Source organism: Salvelinus sp. IW2-2015, linkage group LG6.2, assembly GCF_002910315.2.
Source record: "Salvelinus sp. IW2-2015 linkage group LG6.2, ASM291031v2, whole genome shotgun sequence".
In the NCBI taxonomy this organism is placed as follows: domain Eukaryota; kingdom Metazoa; phylum Chordata; class Actinopteri; order Salmoniformes; family Salmonidae; genus Salvelinus; species Salvelinus sp. IW2-2015.
Genome location: NC_036846.1, coordinates 2,181,913 through 2,208,168, shown reverse-complemented (window position 1 = coordinate 2,208,168; position 26,256 = coordinate 2,181,913). Strand labels below are relative to the sequence as shown.

The 26,256-nt window shown below is 39.7% G+C and overlaps 2 protein-coding genes and 1 long non-coding RNA gene across 7 annotated transcripts in view; 1 reads left to right on the top strand and 2 right to left on the bottom strand.

Annotated features, from left to right (window-relative positions):
- Positions 1-26,256, bottom strand: part of LOC111965664 (uncharacterized) — a 176,012-nt gene that overhangs the window by 47,745 nt on the left and 102,011 nt on the right. The window lies entirely within an intron of this gene.
- Positions 627-14,039, bottom strand: LOC111965661 (zinc finger protein ZIC 4). Of its 4 annotated transcripts, none has more exons than XM_023989856.2 (3): positions 13,780-14,039; positions 4,673-5,416; positions 627-2,405 (listed from the first exon to the last, which is right to left on the bottom strand). In XM_023989856.2, exons 2-3 carry the CDS (start codon positions 5,337-5,339, stop codon positions 1,765-1,767), a joined length of 1,308 nt encoding a protein of 435 aa, XP_023845624.1. In that variant the 5' UTR covers positions 5,340-5,416; positions 13,780-14,039; the 3' UTR covers positions 627-1,764. The 4 variants fall into 4 exon arrangements, with proteins under 4 accessions (XP_023845624.1, XP_023845625.1, XP_023845623.1 ...); XM_023989857.2 differs by having other exon boundaries at positions 13,785-14,039; XM_023989855.2 differs by lacking the exon at positions 13,780-14,039 and adding an exon at positions 5,683-5,851.
- LOC111965663 (zinc finger protein ZIC 3-like) lies at positions 14,943-19,933 on the top strand. The gene is made up of 3 exons (XM_023989858.2): positions 14,943-16,226; positions 17,130-17,293; positions 17,659-19,933. The coding sequence occupies exons 1-3, from the start codon at positions 15,236-15,238 to the stop codon at positions 17,839-17,841; spliced, it is 1,338 nt and encodes a 445-aa protein (XP_023845626.1). The 5' UTR covers positions 14,943-15,235; the 3' UTR covers positions 17,842-19,933.

Genomic DNA, 26,256 nt, shown 5'->3' with positions numbered 1-26,256 from the left:
TTTTATTTTGAGGTCAAATGATTCGAAAATATGAGGAATTAATCGTAAAATGTAGTTAATCACAAAAAATGGATAACATTCACCTATAGGCCTACAACCTTGAAAATGTGTGTTGTGCTTTTGCATGGTGCAGAGCTTGATGGACATTTTAGGAAAACTATAGTGTGATAAATGGACTTGCAAAAGGGGCCAGACAAACTTTACTGGAGGCAAAGCTATGACTGTGGCAAATACGCACGTATTTGACGTCGGTTGCTGCTTATCAAATAAAACCTGTCAACTGTCAAGAGCTCAAGTATTTGGTTTGAATTTTGATTAATGCCTTCGTAAGTGTGCACTCCTAATAAGATTTTACAAATTAATTTACAGTATGGGCATGTGTATAACACATTGTGCAGCTAGCTCATGGTTGGCTATTTTAGTCGAACCAAGATTCTCAGAATTCAGCGTAGGCCTGCCTATACATAACGCAATGTATTTCATAAAACGCCAATTCAATTCCAAGAAACCCGAAAGTGAATGCACGGATATCTAGCACAAATAAACAAAGGGCGTTGAGTCCGCGTCACTGTGGCACTAGCACATTTTCTTTGAGAATGCATTGGGTTTAATCACACACGGCCTGATCAAARAGAATAGAGACACTTTAATGAAATATTGAATGCATAATTAATGTTACAGTATGTACAGTATAATTTTAATTAAACATTTTAATTCTTATCAAGGAGGCATTGGATTGTGTTCTCAACTGATCCCGAAAAAAAGTATTTTACACAAAAATGCATAAAATATCCATACAGAAACAAAGAATGCAAGTGTATTCTGAGGAGGAAGGGGTGCAGGGGGAGAGGGGATCATACTATATGCTTCTCCACTCATCCTTCTTGGAAAAAAGCAAAACAGCTGAAAGCTGTATTGGCCTAACGCACCGTCCTTTCATCTGATGTTTAACATTATATTTAACAAATGAGTGTAGTAGATCTTATAGTCAATATGTGTTTGAATTACATTACATTTGAATTACAAATCATGGGAACGCATAAATTGGTCCACTTGTTATTTGGCCTCAAAATTGAACTTGACGAGAAATAATCGGTTTTAATTCAGATTTTATTTCCAAGTTCTGCCTTACATTAAACACGACATGAGTAATGCACTTTCTATGCATTCCCACAATACAATACAGTTACATTCCATGAATACCCTGTCCTTTACATATGCTGGTTTAGCCTTCCAAACAATAATACATGTATAGTTCCTTTTATAACACTTTTGCTACTATATTCACATATAGGCCATTTACACATAGACAATCCCGTTAAATCCATTTAGTTTCTTCATCCTAGAGCAAGCATCATTCAAATGATAGGCAGCATTTGTATTAATGATGTCCTATTCTAATTCTCCAACAGGGGGGGGGGGGGGACACACGTCACTGTAGCCTACACATGTGTTAAAACAGGCACGTTTCTTACACGTGACACAACTCAAGGCCCACCACACATAGACGCACGTAGACTCTTGAGTTTGTGCGTCACGGAACAGTTAAAGCTTGCCGTCACGCATTCTGCAACGCTGTATATATATATATATTAGCACGTTTTCAAAACTACGACACATATTGACTTCAACATGGCACATGTCTTTATAGCCTACAACATCAACAAAATACAATCAATAATATATAATCCAAGAATAGCAGATGTCATAACAAAAATAGGCCCACATTTTGTAGGCCAACGTCACTCAGGCGACATGACTGACTCAAATGGATGATATGTCGTTATTACACTGCTTTGGTGAGAAAGAGTCCACACCACTGTGGCACGTATACCACCCATTGACAATACTTTTCTGAAAGGGTGAGGCAGTGTTAAATGTCCTGGAGCTCTGGGCGAAACTGTGGCCTGCTTGGTTGCATGGGTATTGGGTGGGCTCAGGCCTATAACCGCTCCTCTGGATCAACAATGGATCCAAGAGGCCATCTGACCTATGTGAGGAGTAGTCCAAACTGTTGTCGAATGTGTGATGGAAACGTGTCCTCAGACTTGACTCATTTCGAATCTCGGGGGATAGAGACTGTTGAGAGGAGGTGAGAGGTTGAGCGCGCGTCACGATGGTGGACGAGGCCGTTTCGCCTTGATCCGTTACTTCGGGTGACCTGGCCTCTGCAAGGTGCTCCCCGTCCCCTTCGCGCCCATCGCTGCGTTTCTCGCTGAAGTCCTTGCAGTGGAGCTTCATGTGCTTCCGGAGGGAACTTGGGTGGGTGTAACACTTCTCACACCCTCTGACCTTGCACATGTAGGGTTTATCACTGGAGTGCACGTGAGAATGCTTCTTTCTGTCGCTGCTGTTAGCAAACCTCCGATTGCAGCCCTCGAACTCACACTTAAAAGGTTTTTCACCTAAACGTGCAGAGAGAGAAATGACCGCTTGTTACGATATGGTGCCTAATGTGTTGTCAACCTCTGGGTTTGTAAACTCATCTAAACTTACATTATATTGTTATACATCTGCACATAAACAAGACAGTGACGATCGAAATAATCAACATTTTATGTTTATGAGCAAGTGGTGTGTAGGCTATAAGCCTAATTCCAAAACTTTCCTAAAATGTTAATATTTGAAGTCATGTCGATTTTAGTTTTGGGTGCATTTTTTCCTGTGCAATGCCAATGTGCAATAACCATTCACATGAATACCTACATTACAATTTTTCGTGTTTGAACACAATTGTGATGTCTTACATAACCTTAGGTCTAATATTAACCTTAACCTAACCCATAACTTCGACTGTAGGCCTAAACCCCGAATAACGTGTAGAATTGCACAAAGTGTAATGAACATTCAATGGAAACTGTGGGTTATATTATAAGATCTACACGAAAAACGCCCCCCCCCCMMAAAAAAAAAAAAATCTCAATTGACACTTCTGTCGAACGGTTAAACTGTCGAGATATGACGATGATAATCATGAAGATAATAAACATGGCAACAAGTGGAAAATATAATTCCCATAGAAGTTTACACTACCCGTGAAACTCTATTCATATCGTAAATGATTCATCCCAACAGTGAGGCCAAGGCCGCAGTAAATAGGCCCATCATCTATCTCCCCAAGTCCTATTAATGTGCTAAAACTATGTTTGAACAATTCTGTCTTATATCCAGTTAAAAACGGCAGAAGATCACAAGTCATATTGCTACAGAGGAATGAGTGTGTATAGGCCTAGTCTTCAAATTTCGATTAAGTCTATATGGCAAAATATGTTGAAACAAGCATGTGTTTTCTCATCTCAAAAAGTCCCACCAAACCATAATATATTTCTAATCAAATATTTTTGACTATTTCTAGACGAACATTTATTAGAAATGTTACTGTTTCCATACATGCATCTGCATGTACTATTCAATTAAATGGACACCATAATAATCATTCATTCGAAATACATTTTGGCACGTACATTTTAACATCAATGTTTGCTATAACGTGGCTTTTGGCATGTATAATATTTAAGGGTTCTTACCATAAAAGTTTGCCACTGGTGATTTTTCTCATTGTGTTGATTTAGACAACTCTGGCCACCAACGACATAATTCTTAATTTATTTTAGTCCAAATTACATTTATCTTTAGGGAAGCATTTGACTCTTTTATAAAAAATAAAWAAATAAAAAAAGATCAACATAAACAGTGTTCAATTATCGACTAGCTAAATGTCAACTGCACTTTAACATTTAAATCCTGTTGATCTCTGTGAAACTTAGCAGAGATCAGACTACAAAGGCACTGTGTTGTCTATACCTCATAACCTACTTGGCATGTTGTGTTTTTCTACTACAGCGCTTCCAGCGTTGTTCCTGCGCCCGCGCAGAGAGGAGTCGTCCCTACTGGGCTGCAACTGAGCGAAGCGTAAAAGCTACGTCACAACTCTCCGGTGTCCCGGCATTTATTTATTTATTTAAGTGAATGAGTGGGAGAAGCACCCACACAACTGGGCCTGAAAACTACTCGTTTGTAGCTGTAGTACTACAGGTCTTCTGTCCCGCTATTAGCACTAGCTCATGCTTCTCTCCTGTACAAGTAACCCCCCCACAACAATCACGACAGGCTGGCTATAAAGTCATCACAATATTACAGAAACTACACCCAGAACAACAACAGCACCACCAAAAACATAAATAATGACATCCACAGACAAAAATATAATAATCATCATCATCATCATCATAATAGGCTATGTACATTTTAATCATATAAAATCTAGCATGGCAGACAGTGACGTATACTGTCATTCAAAACAATCAAAAGTTTGTTCAAAGAATTGTTTTAGCTAGCTTTTTCTAATATTTTTGTGCACTATAAAATGCTACTATAGTGCCATTATACTTACGGAGATAAGCTTGAGTTTTATTACACAATCTAACTCTCACAATCTAACTATTTATATAATAATATAATTTGATAAAATACAAACATTTCGAATATGGTTTAAATTAGGTTATCAACATTTTCTCAGAGGGTAAATTTAGTCCCCCAAAAATATACAAGGTTTTGGCAAGTTTAATCATTGGTTTTTATGTATTTTACTAACTTTTATGTTAGCTAATTACTATTAATAGTATTACTATTATTATTATTATTATTATTATTGACACTAATAGTTACATACCTGTGTGTGTCCTCTTGTGAATCTTGAGGTTCTCTGATCTTGCAAAAACTTTTTCACAGCCGTGGAAAGGGCAGGGAAATGGCTTTTCCCCTGTGTGGACTCTGACGTGATTCACCAACTTGTATTTCGCTTTGAAAGGCTTTCTGTCCCTCGGACAATTCTCCCAGTGGCACACGTATTGAGAGTGCTCTGGTCCACCRACRTGTTCCACTGTCACATGGGTGACAAGTTCATACATAGTCCCGAAAGTTCTGGCGCAGGGCTGCTTCCCAGCCCCCTCTTGGCTGTCACTCCACTTACACACCAGCTCGTGCTTCAGGTTCTGTTTGGAGCACCTCAGGAAAGCGTCACCCACTCCACGTTGAATTGCCATGTTCAGCGGTTTGTAGAGACCCAGGAACTGAGAGACAAGTTGTTGGCTGTTTCCCCTGGGGCCGCTGATGCTCTGGCCGTAAGGGTGCGTCCGGGTGAGGAGGTCCCCAGGTAGACCCAACATCACTTGTCCAGAGAGGTCTCGAGTCGCGTCGGAGGAGCCATGGGCCTGCTCGTGATAAGCGGTGAAAAAAGCGTGGCTTCTGCTATCTCTATAGCTAGGCAGGTCACGGTACCTTCCAATCCCGCCATGTTGGTTACTTCTTGATGCCAGTTGATCAGTGACGGGTGGCATGCCGGCTCCAGAACGATTGGCTCCAATGATGATGCCCCTAGGGCTGTGCTCTAACCGGTGGCTGGGGTATCCAGAGTCTGCAAAATGGGGAACCGAATGGTCAACATATGCACTGTACCTCGTCTCGGGATAGTCTYGCAAATTGTGCGAGGGGCAGAGCTTTAAGGAACTGCCAGTGGGGTGCCCTATGTGCTCCCCTGCCAAAGGTGGCAGCACCACGCTGGGTTCAGTATTGCTCTCCCCGGGGTTGACGCAAGAAAGAAGGCAGCCACTAAACCTCGACAGAGTTGTCATGTTTTGTTGTGAGTTTGCAAAATCAACCAATTCTGTGCTCAAGATTTACCTAGAAATATTGTTTCCATTTTCTTTGCTGTTTATCATCTGTATGTGAAATTCTTGGCCGTGAACTTCGCAGGAGCAAGAACCAGACTGAAGTTCGTTAAAGTTGGTGTGACTCCCATGCCGTTCACTTTGCCCTCTTGATTTGTGGCAATAACCGTGGTAGTAAAAATGCTTCGAAACAGGCCATGGTGCAATATAAAAGCACAGCAGGCAAATCTGCTTTAAAAAAAAGGCGCTTTGGGATTGGTTGGAATGTGGTATGATTGACAGGCGCTGGGTTTGTTTTAAAAGGGACACGCAGGCGTTCACTGCACGACTCCGTTTTCAAATATCTCATAGAAAATGCTTTGAAATGTGCCGCGGTATAGGCTACACTGCCAAATATTGGTGTCTCTTTGACTCTAGGCGCCACATTACAACCGCCTATTTGTAAATGTCTAACGTAAATGTCTTAAATGTCTTCAAATGCTGGACATTTTGTAATAGACTACAAAATTACGATATTGAAATGCAATGTTAAAGTATCAAATGTCAGAACTTTTCATTTAATTCCATGTTTATTTTACTGKAAGGAATAGGTTAGAAAAATACATTCTATGTTAAAGGTCCAATGCACCCGTTTTTATTTCAAAATCAAATAATTTCTGGGTAACAATTAAGTACCTTACTGTGTTTGTTTTAATTAAAAATTGTCAAATGTTTTACAAAAAATAGCATCTTAGCATAGAGCAATTTCTAAAGCAAAAATTTAGCTAGGACTGTCTGGGAGTGGTCTTAGAGGGTAGGATAAAACTAGCTGTTATTGGCAGAGAGGTTTGGAACTCTCTTTGTTATTGGTCTATTAACTAATTTACCACCTGGTGATGTCACCAGACAGGCCCAAACTCCATCCCACCAAAACAGGCTGAAATTTTCAGGCGGTCTTTTCAAACATCTCTTACACTAAAAAGGCATTATCATAATTTTCACAATTTCACAGTATTCTTCCAAACTCATAGTGTGGAAATATATATAAAACACAGAAGATCACGTTTTTGACTGCACTGTGCCTTTACGATTCCGTTTTTCAAAGTCCTGACCAAGTGGGGTAAGGCTGCAGACAAAAACAGAGGAGGGTAGCCCTATACCCTAAAAATACCAAAATCAATCACATATCAATACATTTGGCGTACAACAACAACTATATTTAACTAAACAAAATAATTAAGCAACTTTGAAACACGAGTACATGAATGGTGGGGTACAAGCTTATAGCCTCAAGGTARAAGGGCAACAACACTATCAAAACAAACAGACAATATGCATACGGATTTGACTAACTATTTTGGAGAGAAAAAACGTCCAATTTATTTATTGATATTCGAATAGGCATACATTGATTTTCCAATGGCTTTCCATTAACCGCTCATTTTCTTCCATTCTTGCCAGTCTACTTCTCAATTTCGCTGACAACTCTTACAAGCCGATTGGATTTTCTCTCACGTCATRCTACAGCACCTGATTTAACGAGCATGTTTAGCAAAGTCAAACTTCTTCATATCTAGACACACAACTAAGTCAAACTGTGACTGCTGTCATAGCAATTCATATAGGCTATCCTAGCGCCTTAAGGGTATGCACTCTGTCATGTCTTATGCATGTAGGCTACCATCATGGGAACAATATGTGATGTACAATTATTTGTAGGTGTTCAAAACAAGTCCAATCTGTCACTTGTTTAAAAAAAAAAAAAGAACAGTGAAGAATATGACTATTGTGAAAAGTATCTCTCCAAAGGCTGCAGCGATGCAACACAGGCCATGCAGCGAATGCTGCAACAACTCATCTGTCTGGCAAACACATTTCAAACAGTAATTTATCCTGCCAAAGGATTAGAGTTGTATTTAGTGGGTTTAAGTTGTAAATTATACAGGCCAATAAACCAATGTTCCCAAATTAATAGTCCATGCGTCTTCGTTTGTTTATAGTAGGCCTCTATTTTCTTTTAAGCCGTTTTGTGATTAGTTTTGATGCAGAGGTGCACATTGAATGTAGATTTAATTAGTCAACTATTATTTCTCAAGACTGTATTGTCCTCTAACTTTCAAAGTCCAGTTTGAACATTGTTGTTCTGACGTCACACTCAAGGGACTAGGCCCAGACAAAAGGAGTGAGAGGCCCACTTGACATAAAGTGCCGTAACATAGACAAACACCATTGGTCAAACTCGGTAATTATTGTAATGCTTGCTCATGTTAGTCGGCCTTTAACCTGGCGCATTTCCGAACAAAAATTTWGAAAAACTTCACGTTTTAGTCACTAGCATAGTAATACGTAGCCTATGAAATAGTCTACAACGGGGTTTCGAGGTTTTAGGGTATGTCTTCGTTCCGAAATAAATTGTAAAAACAAAAAGTAGATCAACAAATCTGGTAAAAACTAACTTTTATGATCAATTACGCCCCATTGCCACCTGTCTCTGCATCACCTTTCGTTGAGGCCCACAATCTCTCAGATCCGCCGTCTATTTATTGAATATTGACATTGCATATCGCGTGACATCCTTATAATAATGGCTACATGCAACATACGCATAAACAACCAGACATCTTTACATTGTGTGCTTGAACATTTCACGTAAACTTATCAATCAAAATATGTAGCTAGCCTATTTAAAGCCAAAATAACATTGGTGGTGCTTGGTGGTTTATGTCTGGTGTTTTGTGAAGAARAAGAACATTTATGCATAAAAATAGAAGCAAAATGAGTAGACACTAAAATAAATAAATTAAACATTGCAGAGAAGTGATATAGGCTACTGTCAAAATGAAGTGAGTCATTCCAGCTTATGAAGTAGACATTTCTGCAGACTTGCTTCAAGCGGGATATTMATGTTTCCCTAATACACTATACAAATACACAATCCACATGAATGCCTTTGTCATCAATAAACTGAAACATACTGCACAGTACAATATTTATTAGTGTGAWTAAATGTAGTACAGTGGTAGCCTACAGATCATGTGCACTTGTTATGGGGCAGTTGGAATGTTGATAGCAGTAGGATGTTAGTAGTTTTACTTGAAAATKAATAGCTATATAGTACCCAGAAACGCAAAACTGTACAGTATGCATGTGTAATAGCTTTGACTGCTAACTCAAGACATACAGTTTACAGCTAAGTTGTGACTAATCAACACAAACAAGTAGTGTCACACTAATAATATTGATTGCATTCATTGTAGAATGATACAGGTCAGGCTAACAGGCCTACATGAAATGATACAGATGATCACAATCAAACATCACAATTCACATTCAAAGCACACAGCCATAGAATAGCAGAACCTGATGTAAACAGTGGCTTATGAGGCCTGAGTTGTAGCCTATAGCCGCAGCAGAATCAAAATGCACTCGGCTTCAAAGAACACAAAAAATGCTGTAAATGGTTGTTCATCTAGAAGTATATATTATGAGGACAATATTATGACAGTAGTTGAATATCAGTGCAATAACCTAATGGATTTKACCTAGACTTAGCTCTATTTAGCTTTGTCAATGTGTCTGCGATGATCGAATGCAGTTTAAAATGGCACCCATTGCCCATGTTAGAAAGGGCCCTCTGTTCAGCACACAGTAAATTGCATGGCATTSTTCATGACCTGTTATTACCTAGTCCTATACGATAAATTAACAGGAATCATACCCAAATAAGTGACAAACAACTATGCTCAGGCCCTTTGTTACACTGCAAAAGAGAGAAAAAATGCACAGGAGCCATCGGGGACTTCATGTATTTCATATGCACCAATTTAAAACCAGCCGAGGTTGAAAAGAAGCACATGAAAAAGAACCTAGCAATATCAGTTCATAGGTCATCATTTTTTGGTGATTTAGACCATTTTGACTCTCTGATAAATGGTAGAGTGTATCCGTGTATCCGCATGTGTGTGTAACCCTGTGTTTATCTTGTGTGTGTGTGTTGTGTGTGTGTATCTGCGTGTGTATGCGTATGCGTATGCATGTGTCTGTGTCTGTTGTCTGTGTATGTCTGTTGTGTGTGTGTGTGTGTGTGTGTGTTTGTGGTGTATCTGTATCTGTGTTTTTGTGCCTGTGTGAGGTTATTCATGTGTGTGTGTGTGTGTGTGTGTGTGTGTGTGTGTGTGTGTGTGTGTGTGTGTGTGTGTGTGTGTGTGAATAATGTGATAATGGATGAGACTATTCACTGGCACTGCACTCTTGTCATGACTTTATGAAATTTAGATGAATTAAGAGGTTTGGGGTGAGGCCATTTGCAGACAGATGTTCCAATACATCGCAGCGAGGAGTCAATTAGTCATATTGATAAACCATATCAAAGATGTAATTAAAAAGCCAACAGAGAGTCAATGGTGCATATCTTAAACTTGCAGTAGACTCACTTGTTCCAGCCCATGAACTGACCACGAACACCAAAGCGTGTACAGTTACTTCTTGAACTATCATGTTTGAAACGTGCCTTACCAATATTAACACCTGAGTAGAACATGTCATTAGCAGTGGACGGGTTACGGACCCTGAAAGAGGATGACTGATTAATACAAAAAAAGGTGTATCTTTGAGCAAAGGGTGCATCTATGTAACTTCAAAACTAGTCCCCMAAAAATTGCAGGAAACAATTGAAGCTCTCCATCCCACATAATGGCTAGTGCAGGGAGAGATCCGGCAGATTTGTACTGTATTCCTCCTCCGTATCGTACATGACCTTTATGACCTTGGCTGCCTCTGAGTAGCAGAAGGGGTACTTGTGTCTCTAACATGGACAAACAGTGGTCAGGTGATATAATTTGTCCCAGATGGGACGGTAAACAACTTACACAAAGCATACAAAAGACACAAAGTTTCTAAGAGCTTCTCATTTCTTTCTAACCATAAACTACAGACAGAATCCCAAAATGGACCTTAGGTTAAGGTGTTGTAAATATGAATATGAGTGCATGAACATGTATACCCATTTGTTATAGTCCCATGGGATATAGGCATTGTGTATTGTCCAATCTGTTCTAAGAAAAAGATGTAGGGATCAGTTCAACTTTGAMAAGTGAAATATGACCCTCTCTCTTGGTTTTTCGCTCTGCTGATTTTAGAGGTGAAAAGATAAGCCTTTCCCAGAAGCTGAGCGAAAATCTATTCACAAAGTACATTTTAGACAATATTTTCCAATAACACCTTGTATCAAAACTTGCGACAGCTAATTATGTTTTCAGATTCATACCCACATGCATACCTAAAACAAGAGGTTGAAACATGAGTGCACCTAAAATCCTACAAATATTGCAATCCATTACAAAAAACACTACGTCAACACAACATATCAGTAGCCTATTCATTTACTAGTGTATTAAACACCATTTACCCATTTCATTCGAACTTCTTAATGTAGATAATAAAAGAGTAACTCAATTACTGTTGATCATGCGATAAATCATCTTTATCCTGTGATTCAATTCAGCAAGAGATTCAGTAGTTTTACAAATGTACACACGCACACATATATGTATGTATTCGATTAGGATTGAATTTGTTAACATTGATGGTGAATGAAATACAATATTTTTGTTTGGTGACTATTGGGTTAACTGTTGAGCAGGAAAGTTTCCTCAATAAACTTGTCGTGGGCTACTGCACGCGCGGCTTCAGCTCAGGCACCGCTACACCTCTGAGAGAGGCCCAGCCATGCTAATAATGGACAGGCATTGCACAAAGACATCTGCATTAACCTGGAACTTGAATAGTTTGTCAAATATTTCAAATGTGAGCTATCAAATCATTTGTTTACCATGTCCAGTATAGTTTTCATTGATAATGTTGATAAGAAAAGTGCATTAGGCCTATCTCACAGTTTGTGTCGTAAACATCAATATAAATTGCATATGAGTCCAGGTAAATTTGATAATATAGGTATATTTTCTGCAGGAACTTTGAATCGCAAGAATAATGAATYGTTCATTATCAAGGCAATGGTGTTATTATCAACTCAGAGAGCGATTTGTATAGCTAAGCAATAGCAATAGTCTTTATAAATATTAGACTACCAGAAGTGTTTCTGATAAGCTCTTGCGCATGCTCAGGAGAAAAATTATGAGCTTGCAACCATCTACCAAAAATGATTTCCTCGCTAAAACTACATGAATTACCTTGGCAAATGTAACACTTAAGTAAGGCATAGCAAGCAATAAATAGGCATAAGTTATTTACAATTCAGATTGGGGCATTCCACTGTCTGCGGTTGATTGTTGAAAAAGTATCGGTGTACAATCATGAAGAGATAGCATATCAGTTTGTACGCAAGCAATCAAACGAAAGCAAAATAACTCCATTCATGACAGTTTCTAAATTTAAAAAAAGGAGTGTTTGGCTGCACCATCAATGCAAACGAGGAGACGAGAATAAATTTAGTCAGCAAAAAACCAATATGTTATACGTTCATCCAAATCAAAATGTTAGGACTATACTGGCAATACAGACCGACAGTGTTGAGAAACAATATATCGAGGGCAAAAGACACAGGCCTAGTTTTCAGTATCAGGACCTACTCCGTTATATTTGCAACAGAAACAACTTTAGGTATTCTTAAAAATTATCCTCCTAATTTAATTTGTAGATAGGCAAAAGTGGTAGGTTACCTTTGCAGTCTTATTCAACTATTCTCGAAATATTTTTGAATAACAAAACAATTCATTATATTGTATAATCTTGGTGACATCTGAGATGCCTACGCTTTGATAATTCTAAAAGGAGCGTCGGAAGTGATTGTCACTTTTTTTTTTTATATCGTGATAGTAAGTCCAGTATGTGAACTTCAGTTTGTTACATCAACATCGCAAAATTGGATAACTTAACTTAGTTTTTCTTGTTTATGTTACAACCAGATAGGTCATGGAAGGTGTTGTTGGACACTCAACTAGGCTATAGTATTTCCTAATAAGTACATGTAAATAAATAAACTAACGTTTGATGTGGTGCTGTGGAAAGTTGTAGATAATGCTCGCATCTGAATCAATGTACTCGTCTGAAATTCAAGAACATTCGAGTGTAGGCGTACCTGTAGGTGKTTTTTTTGCATCACATTCTGTGTTTGGCTCTCCTCGGCGAGCAACAGTTGCTTTTGATTATTTGGTGAAGACAGTAACCTGTAACAACACACGAGGCCTTAGGAGGCCAAAGGTCGGTGAACCTCTCTTGCCATAGTCTAAACTCCAAGACTCCTGATACTGCAGAAAAGTTGGTTGCTAATAGAATTGAATTGTGTGTTCCGTTGCAGAGACAAGTGTGCACGTGCTTCTCATCGTTAATCATTTTATAGTAACACCCTCACTGTGAACATACCACATATAATAACCTTACAGAGTCCTTTCGTTTCAACAAGTCAATAAAATATCGAAGAGGAAAAGTTAAGAAAACTTAACTGCCTGTCACTTGTGAAAGTTCCAGAAAGGTCTCCCATAAAATCTCATGTTCTAAAGCTTCAAGGCTATTCACAGTTAACTCATGTGCTCCCCTCTCTACACAGTGTGTGTGTGTGTGTGTGTGTGTGTGTGTGTGTGTGTGTGTGTGTGTGTGTGTGTGTGTGTGTGTGTGTGTGTGTGTGTGTGTGTGGGAGAGAGAGAAGAGAGTGATAAGAGAGTAAAAGAGGGTTTGTGTGTGTGAGTGTATGTGTGTGTGTGTGTGTGTGTGGGGGGGGGGGGTATGTATGTGTGTGTGTGAGAGAGAGAGAGTGGGGAGGGATGGAGGAGGGAGCGCACGAAAGAGAGGGAATCATGCCATTTTCCGTAAAAAAAAATTGTTGTTGAGTTTAGGAACGCAGCTGAGATCTATCTGCTCTAGAAGAAGCACACACGTTTAACTTTGATGAAACAACATGACTGATAGGAGTAAATGAAGAACATGTATCTTTAAAAAGTTACCACAAGAAACAACAAAAGTTCTGAATATCATAAACAAGTGTCCCGAGCTGACTTTCAACGAAAGCACAGATTCACACACCCCCACAGCATCCGTACAATTACTCCACGGTTGCTTTCCTTCAAAAGAAAAGTAACCTTAACAATTTAAATATTACATAAATAAGAAAACTCACCTTACAATTTAAAATACTTTTTCTCGAAGAGGAATATGTTGTGGGAATGATTGCGGGGTGGAGGGCGAAAGCAGACTGAAGGACTGATTTGAAGATTTTTCCCTTTTTCTTTTTTCAGATGTCTAAAATAAAGAATGTGAGCTCCTTCCTGGGACAGATTGAGGGGAAAGGGATGTGAAAGGATCGGAGTTATAAAGCGCCGCTTGAAGCACTCAACGCGTCTCTGAACTTGATCAGATGTTATGTGTCCTGCAGCGAGTCAGCGGCAACCCTGTGAAACTTGCTCAATGGCACGAATTTTTGGCTAAGCAAAAATCTCAGGATATTACAATTACTGCCATCTTTCTTTCTGTCTTTTATTCCTGCGTCTTACACCCAATAGAGCTTTGCAAAAAACGACCCCCTCCTTTCTCAAGCGGCATCAAGAAAGCCACATTTCGGATCTCTGCCAACTACATTCATGTTCTCAGTTAATAAGAGACAAAATGCTCAGATAAAAAGATAGATAGATAGATGGAGTAAACATTAAGTATTTCGTGTTACACATGTATTTAAAAAAATAAACTATTCATACATGTAGGCAGGCTATAACCAAACGTCCAAATGTCCCCACCAAAATGCACCAAATAAAGTGTTATGTTTTTGCATAGAAGCTGAATTGTGTTTGTTGGTTAAACAGCATGCTCGTGGTATGCCTGAATTCTTCAACATTAATTTTAAAAAAGAACAGCCTTGGTCATTATCTGAACTTTGGATAATGGTATACCTTTTCCTAATGTTGCGAGATCCCATTTTCAGTAACTTTGTTTCATTTCATAGCCTACAGGCCAATCTACAACAAACATTTGCAATGACTATTGGCCTCTTGTTTAATATTTACAGCTTATAATGGTGTTTATCCAACTTCTGCAACAGTTTCTGCGTTATAAGACGGAAAATAAATAAGGCTCATGGTATTGAGGCGAGAGTGCTCCGATGCCTTACCTGAAAAATAATGCCTGCACTAACCAATCAAATTAAACCACTGAGACGAACTGCCATTTTCAATCGCAAACCGTGCCAATCAACAGACATCTAGCCAATTAACTCTCTTCTTTGGCGTCACGTGCCAAATGGGTAGCTGGGCTCTCATTGGGCGTCGTAGCACTGCCTCCCGAGTTCATTTATGTGCAGGGAGTGAGTGATTGACTTTATCAGTCCAAGGACATCATTCGTCTGGAAAGGGGGGGAAGTTTGATCCTCTTTCTCACGGATCCCAGTTACGGGAGTTTTTCTCCTCGCTCTGTAAGCGAAGGATTGTTTTTTCGTTGTTTTGGTGTTTTTACAGTAAAACAAATCTTATTCTACGTTTCAACGCACTGAAATCGGGTTCCCGTTATCCGCGGTTAGAGTGAGCTCCACTAACCTGGGGTTTCAGATATTCTTTTATTTCGTTTTCTAAGTTCGTTTGAGCCCAATGACTATGCTCCTTGACAGCGGTCCGCAGTTCCCATCGCTAGGAGTGGGGGGTTTCGGAACACCGCGGCACCATGAGATAGGGAACAGAGACCCCGGTTTGGGACTCAATCCCTTCGCTGATTCATCCCACTCCGCAGCTTTCAAACTCAGCCCAGTGGCTCACGATATAACCTCCAGCCAGACTTCAGCTTTTACCCCGCAAGCCAGTGGATATGCTGCTGCCCTGGGACACCATCACAGCGGACAGGTGGGTTCGTACGGCGGGGGACCGTTCAATTCAACCCGGGACTTTCTATTCAGAAACCGTGGCGTAGGAGAGTCTGCTGCATCGAGTGCCCAGCATGGGATCTTTGCCGCTTCTGCTGGGAGCCTGCATGGACCTCCTGGAATCTCCGATAACCCTGGACATCTGTTGTTTTCAGGGCTCCACGACCAGGGCGTGAGCCACACTTCGCCAAGCGGACATGTTGTCAACAGTCAAATGCATCTTGGTTTACGCGGGGACATTTTTGGAAGACCCGATCCGTACCGTCCGGTCGCCAGCCCTCGGACGGACCCCTACGGCGCTCAGCTCCACAACTACAACCAYCCAATGGGGATGAATATGGGGATGAATGTGCCGACACACCACGGTCCTGGGGCATTCTTTAGATACATGAGGCAACCCATAAAGCAAGAAATGTCGTGTAAATGGATAGATGAGAACCAGATGAACCGACCCAAAAAGACTTGCGAAAGGACTTTCAGCACAATGCACGAGATGGTGACGCATGTCTCCATGGAACACGTTGGCGGCCCCGAGCAAAGTAACCACATTTGCTTCTGGGAGGATTGCCCGAGAGAGGGGAAATCTTTTAAGGCCAAGTACAAACTTGTGAACCACATTCGAGTGCACACTGGAGAGAAACCATTCCCCTGTCCATTCCCTGGTTGTGGGAAAATTTTCGCCAGGTCGGAAAATTTGAAAATTCACAAACGAACACACACAGGTAATTACTTTCGTGAAGTTTGCTGACAAACAACAGCCATGCGTTTAAAGTTGCCTATCCATAGGCCTGTTGTTTTCATTGTGCATGGGGAAAAGAATAGAACGAGGCAAATATTGTTGAGAGATTGTTGCATTTTATAGAGTAATGCAAGAACGAGTGAAGGCCGCAATTTGGTTTGTATTTTAGGCTGGGATAAGAAATATGTTGCAACGAAAATAAAATATGATTTTACGCACTGAATACAGCATTTGTTGAACGCTCGGGATGACCTAATTCACATCTCAATATCAAACGTGCATATGTTGATGTTGTATTGTGTGGACATATTTCTCGATTGGAGAAGCTATTCTGCACGCTACCGAGGTGTTGATCAAGTTACATTGTGTCTATTAAGGGAGAGACAGACACATACTTCCCCCAAACTAAAGTGTGAGCGAATTAGCTTAACTAGGCCCATATTTAGACGGACACGCCTCAGTGTGGGTTTGTGAGTCTGGCCGTTAGTCCTTGTTTACTAGGCTAGGCTATGTGCTACTCCATCCTATTCAAATCAGTGCAGCAGTGGGTTGTAACATTGTAGCCTATTTAAACACACTACGACCAAGCACACAACAGTAATATCAAAGTCTATATACTACATCAAACATGCCTATAAGAGCATTCACTGGTCACTATTTGTGCACGTTGATGTGTAGCCTAACAAATGTAGGCCTGTATTGAACATATCATGCATACTGTTGCTATTCACAGAGCACTATTGTTATTCACAGGGAAGACTTCATCGATGGTGAATCAAGCCAGCATCCCTATTATATCTTGCATAGGCAGGCCTATGTCGGGAGGGTAGGCTTATCAATCCACGGTGTACAGGGGTTAATGAATTGTGCTTATTCCATCKTGCAGGTGAGAAGCCGTTCAAGTGTGAATTCGACGGCTGCGACAGGCGCTTCGCCAACAGCAGTGACAGGAAAAAGCACATGCACGTGCACACTTCGGATAAGCCTTACATCTGCAAAGTGTGCGACAAGTCCTACACGCACCCCAGCTCTCTCAGGAAACACATGAAGGTAATTAACGTGTTCATTTCACCTTAAACACACAAACACAATACTCTCCCTTGACCAAGGGCTAATCAAAGGATCAGCGCCCAAACAGCATCACGTTTTCTCTGCTATCTCACTGGTTTGGAATGTAATAGAATGCATATTTTTTTCCCAAACATTAGGCTACTACTTGTAGGCTAAGTTAGAGAGGGAAATAGCGCAGCGATGCATTAGCAATTTGATAGATCAAAGGGTAAGGTGTATTGACTTAAGCTGAGTTGACTCGTATTGAGTGTGTGCAACATTTTCAACGTTATTCTTCATGCTATAGGGCCTATAGACATACAAATATATCATGGCAACTCCTCTTGTTTGTATTATTATTACAGGTACACGAGTCTCAAGGTTCTGAGTCGTCTCCAGCAGCAAGTTCTGGATATGAGTCGTCCACACCACCAGTTCTGGTATCAGCGAACACTGAAGACCCAACAAAAACACCACCGTCAGCCGTGCAAAACACGTCGGGGCACAGCGATGGACTGCCACCCAACTTTAATGAATGGTATGTTTGAAGTCATAACCAGGCTCTCAATGTGGACCAAGATTAAAACCTTAAAAACTCACACCAAGGTGTACACACAATTGGATTGGAACAACACGAGGAGATGAGAGCAAGCCAGCAGTAGCAGGCCTCGTCCTTTCTCAGGATTGGGGTTTGACTTTTATTCCGAGTTCGAAGAAAACAAATAAATCATAAATAATGAAATAATACTTTCTAAGAATAAATAAAACGTTTTTTTTCCTTTTTTAGTTTACAGATTTCAAATGATTATTTTATTTTTCATTTTATGTATTTTCTCAAAATTGTATTTAAAAATAAAGAAAAATGAATAATATTTCACGGTGTTTTATATAATGGTGACACACTACAGTCGCCTTTCAATTGATTGTTAAAACTTCAGACAGTCTTAAGAAACGTGCCAAAGTCTTTGTCTTGAACTTGAACAAAAAATAAATCATAAATAAATATATACTCGTGAATGTATTTCCTTGTTTGATGGGGTCGAATCTGTTGTCAATGTCCGTTTTCAGGTGGAGAAATGTGGTATTAGGTTACGATTGTTACCGTTGAATATAACGTTGCCTTTTGTTAATAACGTTGTAAATACATATCCATGCTGCCATATTTATCAATTTGTAATTTAATTATGGGTATAAGTTCTGAAACTTAAAGATATTTATGGAAATGTTTTCTAACAAGACTGTACAGATTTGGGTCATAACCAACTTAACATTGAACAAAGTGATCAACTCTAAAGCGCCAATATTGCGATTGTATCTTTTTTTAAGCAATATATGTGTCTTATTTGGATCCAAGATATCATCTATATAAATATGATGAATTTGTCTATATGATGCCCATTTTTCCATCACTTATTATTTAGCTTGTGAGACCATTGATATGTGAATCATCAATTCTGTAAATCTGAATTGTTTTAGAGTGAGTTGGCAAACTATATAAAACGGTTCTGTCGGTATCCCTATGGTCAAATTAACTTTTTTTGTGTATTTTACTTTGATAGAATCAGAGAATAGAGCTCAAGTGTAGCATAATTTCAGTACACATTCGAACGATCCATCAGCTATTGCACCCGTCGCATTTACAGATGTTATACCTAGTTCATTCGTGAATTCCAAACCAAGGTGACAGTATTTAGAATATTTCAAATTCGGGTCAAATGCCCAAACATATGAGCCAGTATTGCAGTCCTTTATAGTTCCAAAAATGTCTTTGTGCAAGTAGGCCTCTGTTAAAATGTGTGCATCGGCAACAATGGAACTGTCACAACACAGTATCTTCAAAATAAAAGTGTTTTTGTCTGTCAGCTTGCATTGTTTTAAATGTAATTCTTCTGTGAAACTAAGCGTGTTATTTGTTATAAGTACTGTGGTGTTGCATATAGAGAAGTTTGATTACACATTTGCTTGTTTTGTGTGAATAAGCTGTCGAGAAAACATTTTTGTGTGAACAAAATTTCGTCTGGGAACACTAATAGATATATGTGGGTTGGGGAAAATATGTTCAGTGGCACAAAGAGTTACAGCATTGCATTGTAACCTATTTTCAAGAATTGAATCTTATGCATACCACAAAATATATTGTGCTTATGAGAACGATTTCAGACCACCAGCACTACAAAATGTAAAAACAGTACCTCGTAAGTGACAGTGATAAATAAAATACGTTTATTTAAATAATTTAAGGAATATATGTTTTATATACTATTTTCTATACATCAATTTAAAAGAAAAACTTTTTTTTCTTATTCCCACAACCCGTATGCCCCATGTCCTGTCAAAGCAAATTTTTTGATGTATAAACGCAGCTAGAATGTGATGTTGTAACACTTTCTGGGAGAAATGGGTCACGCTCCAAGTTATTCCTGAAAAGCAAAATGTTTTACTGATGAACTGTGTCACTGTGCCACAATCGAGGCAAACGATGATACAACAGCGAGCCTATTTGTTATTTAGCGGAAAGAGGCAAAGGTTCCTTATACTTTTAAAAGTAGGCTATTGTTTGTTGGTTTGTTTGTTTTACCAACTATTTATGAAGAAATGTGAACATACATTTTGACTGAAATAAAATAAATAAAAAAGTAACAGACTGCGATGTTTATCATTCTTTGTCATTGTTGTATTACTCTCTGCTAAGATCATATATACATTTTATTTGTCTTCGAGTCTGTGAGACTCGGCACTTTACTTGAACTTGACACTGAGGAAGGCGCCATCTTAGCATCTTGTTTCTGGGGCGAGAGAAGGACAGGAAAAGTTATCGACTGTAGCCTTGGTGCTTTTTAAAAGAASGTGCGATTGGGGGAAACATTCGCCTGTGGGAATGAAAGTGCCACTTAAATGGGATCACAACGTGAGAACTATCAAACTAACAACTACTAAAAAGTAAGCCAAGAGAGTGAGTCAAATGAGGACATAAGCTGGCGCGAAAGTATCTTCATACAGCATGCTAGTTAGGCTGCCAAATGTAACCACTGAGCACCATATCAGTCGGTTTAAGCATGCATTTGTTGAGTGCTGCTGACCGTTGACAATGTATGTACGGCCCACTACATTAAGAAATAGTTTGAAAAACGTTGTAGTAGTTTATAAACTGAGGAGACTCATCAAAGATTAATTGTATGTTGGCTACTTCGCACATATGAAATCATATAGGCTATCAAACTCAAATTAATGAAAATAAGTAATCATGCTAAACAACTTTATTTGCATTAACCAAAACCCTTGAAACAAGATTTGTTTACCAACTGGTAGGCTAACGTCTGCATTTTCATCTTCAGTAATAATGCGGGAAGCCTATTGTGTTTGAATCATGATTTAACTTGTGATGATTGTAGGCTATAATTGTGAATTAATGTTGTTTGCTATAAGACGTATTTACTGCACAGTATTTTGGGCCCAACCCCCACAGAATCTACCCCAATTCGAGGCCTGCCCTACCCCCATCTTCAAATATAAACAGATTTAACAATTTATTCAAATTCCGTTTTCCCTCCTCTTGCGCAAGCGCACTGTTGTATTTCACAAGGACATGTTTTTCCCTTACCCGTGCAGTTCAAGTTCTTTCTAGCGGACCCCATGACGTCAAAAAATGGGACAGGCTTTCCCTGCAAGTAGCTCTGTGAAACAGAATGCTCACGAAAGCTGAACCACGCATTTATGACGATGATGATGGCATAACGGAAGAACAGCCTAACTCATTCTTATGCAGGCAAATATAACCGAATAGAACCCGATAACTCCAAACATAATCGTGTTTTGAGATTATGAGAAAACGGGGTGTAACCAAAAGAAAAACATGAAAGGCTCCTTTATGAGGATTCTCAATGGGATTAGAAAGCACTGGCAGTCACGTGGTAGGAGATGTGTAGCGTTTGTCTGACAGTGTTGTTTGTGAATACAGTAGTAGGCTCTATGTATGTTAATAGCAATAATATGAAGTGTTCATTCATCTCGACATATGGACGGGGATATATTTGGAACCATAGAACAGCACGGCGCACACAATCTCTCCACGACTCTAGCGCTCACAGTCACAGATGAGCTCACATCACATTGGGAGTAGCCTAGTCATTTTGAAGAACTATCCTGGCCATAATGGGGAAACAACAAACTGGCAAAGTCTGCATAAACTGTTACGATATTATTCATTGAAAACTAAACCAACCCACCCCTTACCCTTCCTCCACCAATCTCATAGCATGTGCTGGCTAAGCGCGGAAGCACCGTCTATAAGAGGATAAACCGATACAGGCAGGTTCCAAACCCTTTTTGTCACGCAACCGAGTTTGTGATCTTAATAAACTCGCTGGCTAAAAGATCTCGCGCAAGGCATGCTGAGTGAGCGTGTATCAGAGTTTGGGTCTGGCACGCAGTGCCATAGAGGTATGTGGAATTTGGAAGGCACAGCACGGCTGTTTAATATTATGAAAATGATTTTAAATCATAATGGTGTTGGGTTCTCAGTGATACAATAAAGTTCAAGTGGTCAAAAAATCTAGGCCTATATACAGTTGGGCCAAATCTTGAACTGGTCTCTTTCTTAACGCAATTGAAATCTAAACTTATGCACAAGACAATCAAGGTCCAACATCTGTTTTTGTTCTGAAATAAACAAAAACACAATAATAATCAGATTCGTCAGAACATGTAAATGGCTACTTAGTTGTAAATAATTTATTAGGCCTACTACGTTTTTTATTGAGTGATGCTGTTGTGCATGAAGGAAAAAAACAAATTTGTTCATTTGGAGATGAAATAAAACAGGCGCCTTTACAATAATACAACAAAATGTAGTGTTAGAGCCTTGAAAAGGCTGCCTTTTTAATATAAACAACTGTTCATTWAAAGTTTCTTAAAAGTTCTCAAATCAGTGAAAACAATGCTACCTTGGGACACTATTACGCATATTCGTAATTAGCTCCTTATRACCTCAGATGGATTTAGTATTCGCGTTAAATGCCACGCATTGCAACAATCAAAGTAACACTTAATAATATCATTAGCATTTGCATACAGACTAACAGTCATCAGAGAATTACCTAGCTATGGCCCATCACCATCGATTTGCACGACCATCATTATAACCTGCTTATCAATTACTGATGCTTATTTCACCTGCAGATCGAGGGCTGTTGATTATGCATAGGTATTCACTGAGAACCGTAATCCAGGATGTGCCTTTTCTTTTTTTCTCGGACGTGTTACATGGCTTTTGTGATGGTAACGAGGTGGTACAATGGCATTGTTATTTACTTCAATGATTCCTAAATTGACTATTTAGAAATATTTACATTTCCAATTTATTTAGCAAGTTATCGGAACACATTTCATTTGCAATGGTAAGTCTGTGCCTTTACTAATGGGAAACTATGTCTACAAGTTACAAATCATGAATTCAATCTGTACAGGTATTATTTGAAAACAACTCTGTCGCTTGAAATCATTCATAACCTATTCAGCACACCAACAGTAGGCCTACTTTCACACGCACACACACACACATTTACAATCAGATACATCAATGCTTGAAGTTTATGCAGATKATATTTTCTTTGCACATTTCCAGCTAATTTAGCCTGACCAGCTTCCTATAAAAACAGATGAACGAAATGAACGAAAACCKTGTCAAACTTTCTGTTGACCCTCTCTGGTCTCTCATGTTAGGTCTCATGTTAGGTCGAAAGAACACGATACAATGGCACACAAAGATATCAACTCAATAGCCTATTAACACTGTCTGCTTCTCAAGTTTCCAGCTCATGGTGTCATCATACTGTCATTAATTCAATATTAGGACCCCCGCCTCCCCCCCGCCAATTACGCCCCAAAATAATGTTTCCATTGCAAAACGGGCGCAAAACGTAAGATTATCAATTAGGCGTCCAACAAGACAGTCTTGATTAGATTTGATTTGATTGAATTCCCTAACATCTGGGAGGGTGTCAGAGTCTTGATGAATTCCTCATCAGCGCAGGCCTGGGAGTCGTCGCTAATATCCCCAGAGTGGAAGTTGAAGCAAACGCTCTACCCTGCGAAGCAGATGTTCAGCTATAGTGAAGTACATTTGTCTTTTGACAGATATATTTTCAACACTTTTCAGAGGTGCTAAATTAGCAATTTACATCATTTTTATACTTGCCATTCCCGAAAACAACTCCAAGACGAATTACCCCCGTTCCCCGTAACACATCACTTAAAGAAGTCTCTGGAGAGAGACCACCTTTCTGCATGGACTCTCATATGATTTCAAATAGACATGGGTAATTACACCTGATTATTGAAGATGATATACAAAAATCTATTGGTAGTCCTAACCATTGTGCCCTGTTGAAAATTCCATCCATACCCGCTTCTCATCACTCTCCCACCCATATGTTTATACGCATGTGTCGGACCTTGCCATGTTTTCTTCAATTCATCTCGTGTATTTGATTTAGTTTAGCTCAGGTTGTAACATTATAGTTTTCAGTTGTTGTCTCAACCCGCATGGGCCAACGTTTGCTTCAACAAAGTTTGCACCTGAAAGCCGCCCAGTCTTTTGTTATTGGGCTGCGAGGACACCCCACTGTGGCAGTGTCTCGCCCGGGGGAATGGGTAACAGCAGATCACTGCCCTCCCACCTACCATAGCCTTTCAAAATGAATATCYAGGACAATGCTTGTTAATGTCTCTCATTTGAAAAGGTGAATTAGAAGAGGGGGTTCCAAAGTCTTTCCATTAAGACTTGAAAATACTGCTAACGGCCCAAAGTAACTTTCACGCGAGTTAGAGGATGTTTGAATGGGAAGATAAGAGTTAACAATGTGGGCACTGAAAATGTGTAGCAGAGCTGTCAACATGCCTACTAGCGCGCCCACCACCGCTCCAGTTACGTAATGTGGCTCGCCACATGATCCACAATTTCCCGCGGGGTTTTAATGGTTACGAACATGACGAGGCAGATCAATTCACTCTCCACGAAGTGACTAATGAGTTAACTCAATTTCAATTCACACAAAAAAAAATGTATAGGCCTATATGAATGTGCTAATATAATAACCTTTTCACAAGTCTTTATCCAGAATATATTTCCAAACGTTGACACAGAAAATCAAGGAAAGTGAGAAATAATCGGAGATCTAATACAAATTTACAATTTTGTCATGGAGCTGTCAATCAGAGCAGTTTCAAGACAGCTGGAACTATCGTTGCATAACAGTTGTGTGTAATATACCCAATAGTTTTTTGCGCATTCCATACAGAGTTGCCCCCTGCATCTCCATCCGGTTAATCCAGTGGATGCGTCTGCTCTGCTCCATTGCATATCCCCCCTGTACAATTTCTATCACATAACACATCACAAACAAATTATTTTGATATGAATTTGTTTTGTCATATAGGCTTACTCTGGTTGTTGCGGCATATCTAATCACCATAAAATATTTGTGGGATGGCTTGGATAGTTATCTCCCCAATACCCCACTGGCAAGTGATGAACAAAGGATGAACTACACCAGTCTGCTGTTATCATTCATTATCAGATGAGCTATTCGTTCAACATGCAATAATGGCGTCTTCTATGAAAGCAAACACCCTTTAAGAACGTTAAACCTCTCCAATATGTCTAACACGGGGTAGCCTACGTCAAATAATGTCTAGAAATCCAAAATATAAGAATCATGTCGGACTTTGGTCAAATTATCCCCTGTTTCTGCTCTCGTGCAGTTTTCAGTTTCCATGCAAGGCGGTAATATGTTTATATGTTCAATGTGAGAAAATAAAAACACGTGTCCTTAACTCATATAAGGTCACAGGGGGAAAAAACTACGCTCTCCATTTCACCTACACAAATCAGTTATGAGTCCAATTACTGTACATCACACTCGGATAATCAATTTAGTGGTGTTTTCATTATTTCCTTAAAATCAAATTAATTGTGTGACCACCAAGACTCTTATCAGGGGACATGATAATGTCAACTTTTCTAACTCATGATACACATGGATTTCATTTCCCCCCTCTATAATACCATATAATGTTAGTGAAATGTTCAAAATAACAGAATGCTATTGCACAACCAAGAAAGGTTCCACTTGAACTTTAAATGTCCAAGAAAACATAAGTAACACACCAGACACTATGTATACACTGAAGCATGACCRTAAGCAAATACATTAAGGCCACAGAGAGAGAGAGAGAGAGAGAGAGAGAGAGAGAGAGAGAGAGAGGTCTAGCCAAAAGAGATGCAACAGAGACAACTCTGTGAGTARTGGCTGATTGAGAAGGGAAAGGTGAACAGACACACTGCTCGGTCACCTCTTCTCTTCCAGGGCCATGGGTGGTGACAGTGGACCAGAGAGAGCAAGACAAAGTGGCAACATCATATGATCACAGTTGGGGCTAAGGTCTTGCCCTGGGCAACGGACCCCTTGCACCAGTAAATAAGAAGGGAAATACCCCAATGAGAAAACAGTGCCTCGGCTCCACACATCCCAGGGAGTCAGAACATGGGATGAGAGAGGTCTTAGGGTGCATGGCCTCTACAGCCATCAGAGCACCTGTATAAGGACTGTAGGTGAGGAGTAGAAGGAGGGGTAAGTTTACACAAGTGTTGATGCTTGCACTAGACGACAGGGCCAAAGCATATGTTCAATGGATAGTGTAGTGAGATATTCTGCTCCTTATGTCTGCAGCTGACATAACACTGGAACATTCCTCTCCAACCCACTCTCTGCTCTCCACATCTCCATATTTGATTCTCCCACTGCGCCTCAGGCCCAAACAATAAGGCCAGGGTTATATTTTCCCYGTGAAGAAATAGCAGCTATTATTTCATTGTCTGAAGGTTTTGTATCTTAGTGAATTATCACTGTTCCCATCTCGTTCCAGACTTCACACGTTCCCTTCGCTACAACATTCAACATCCA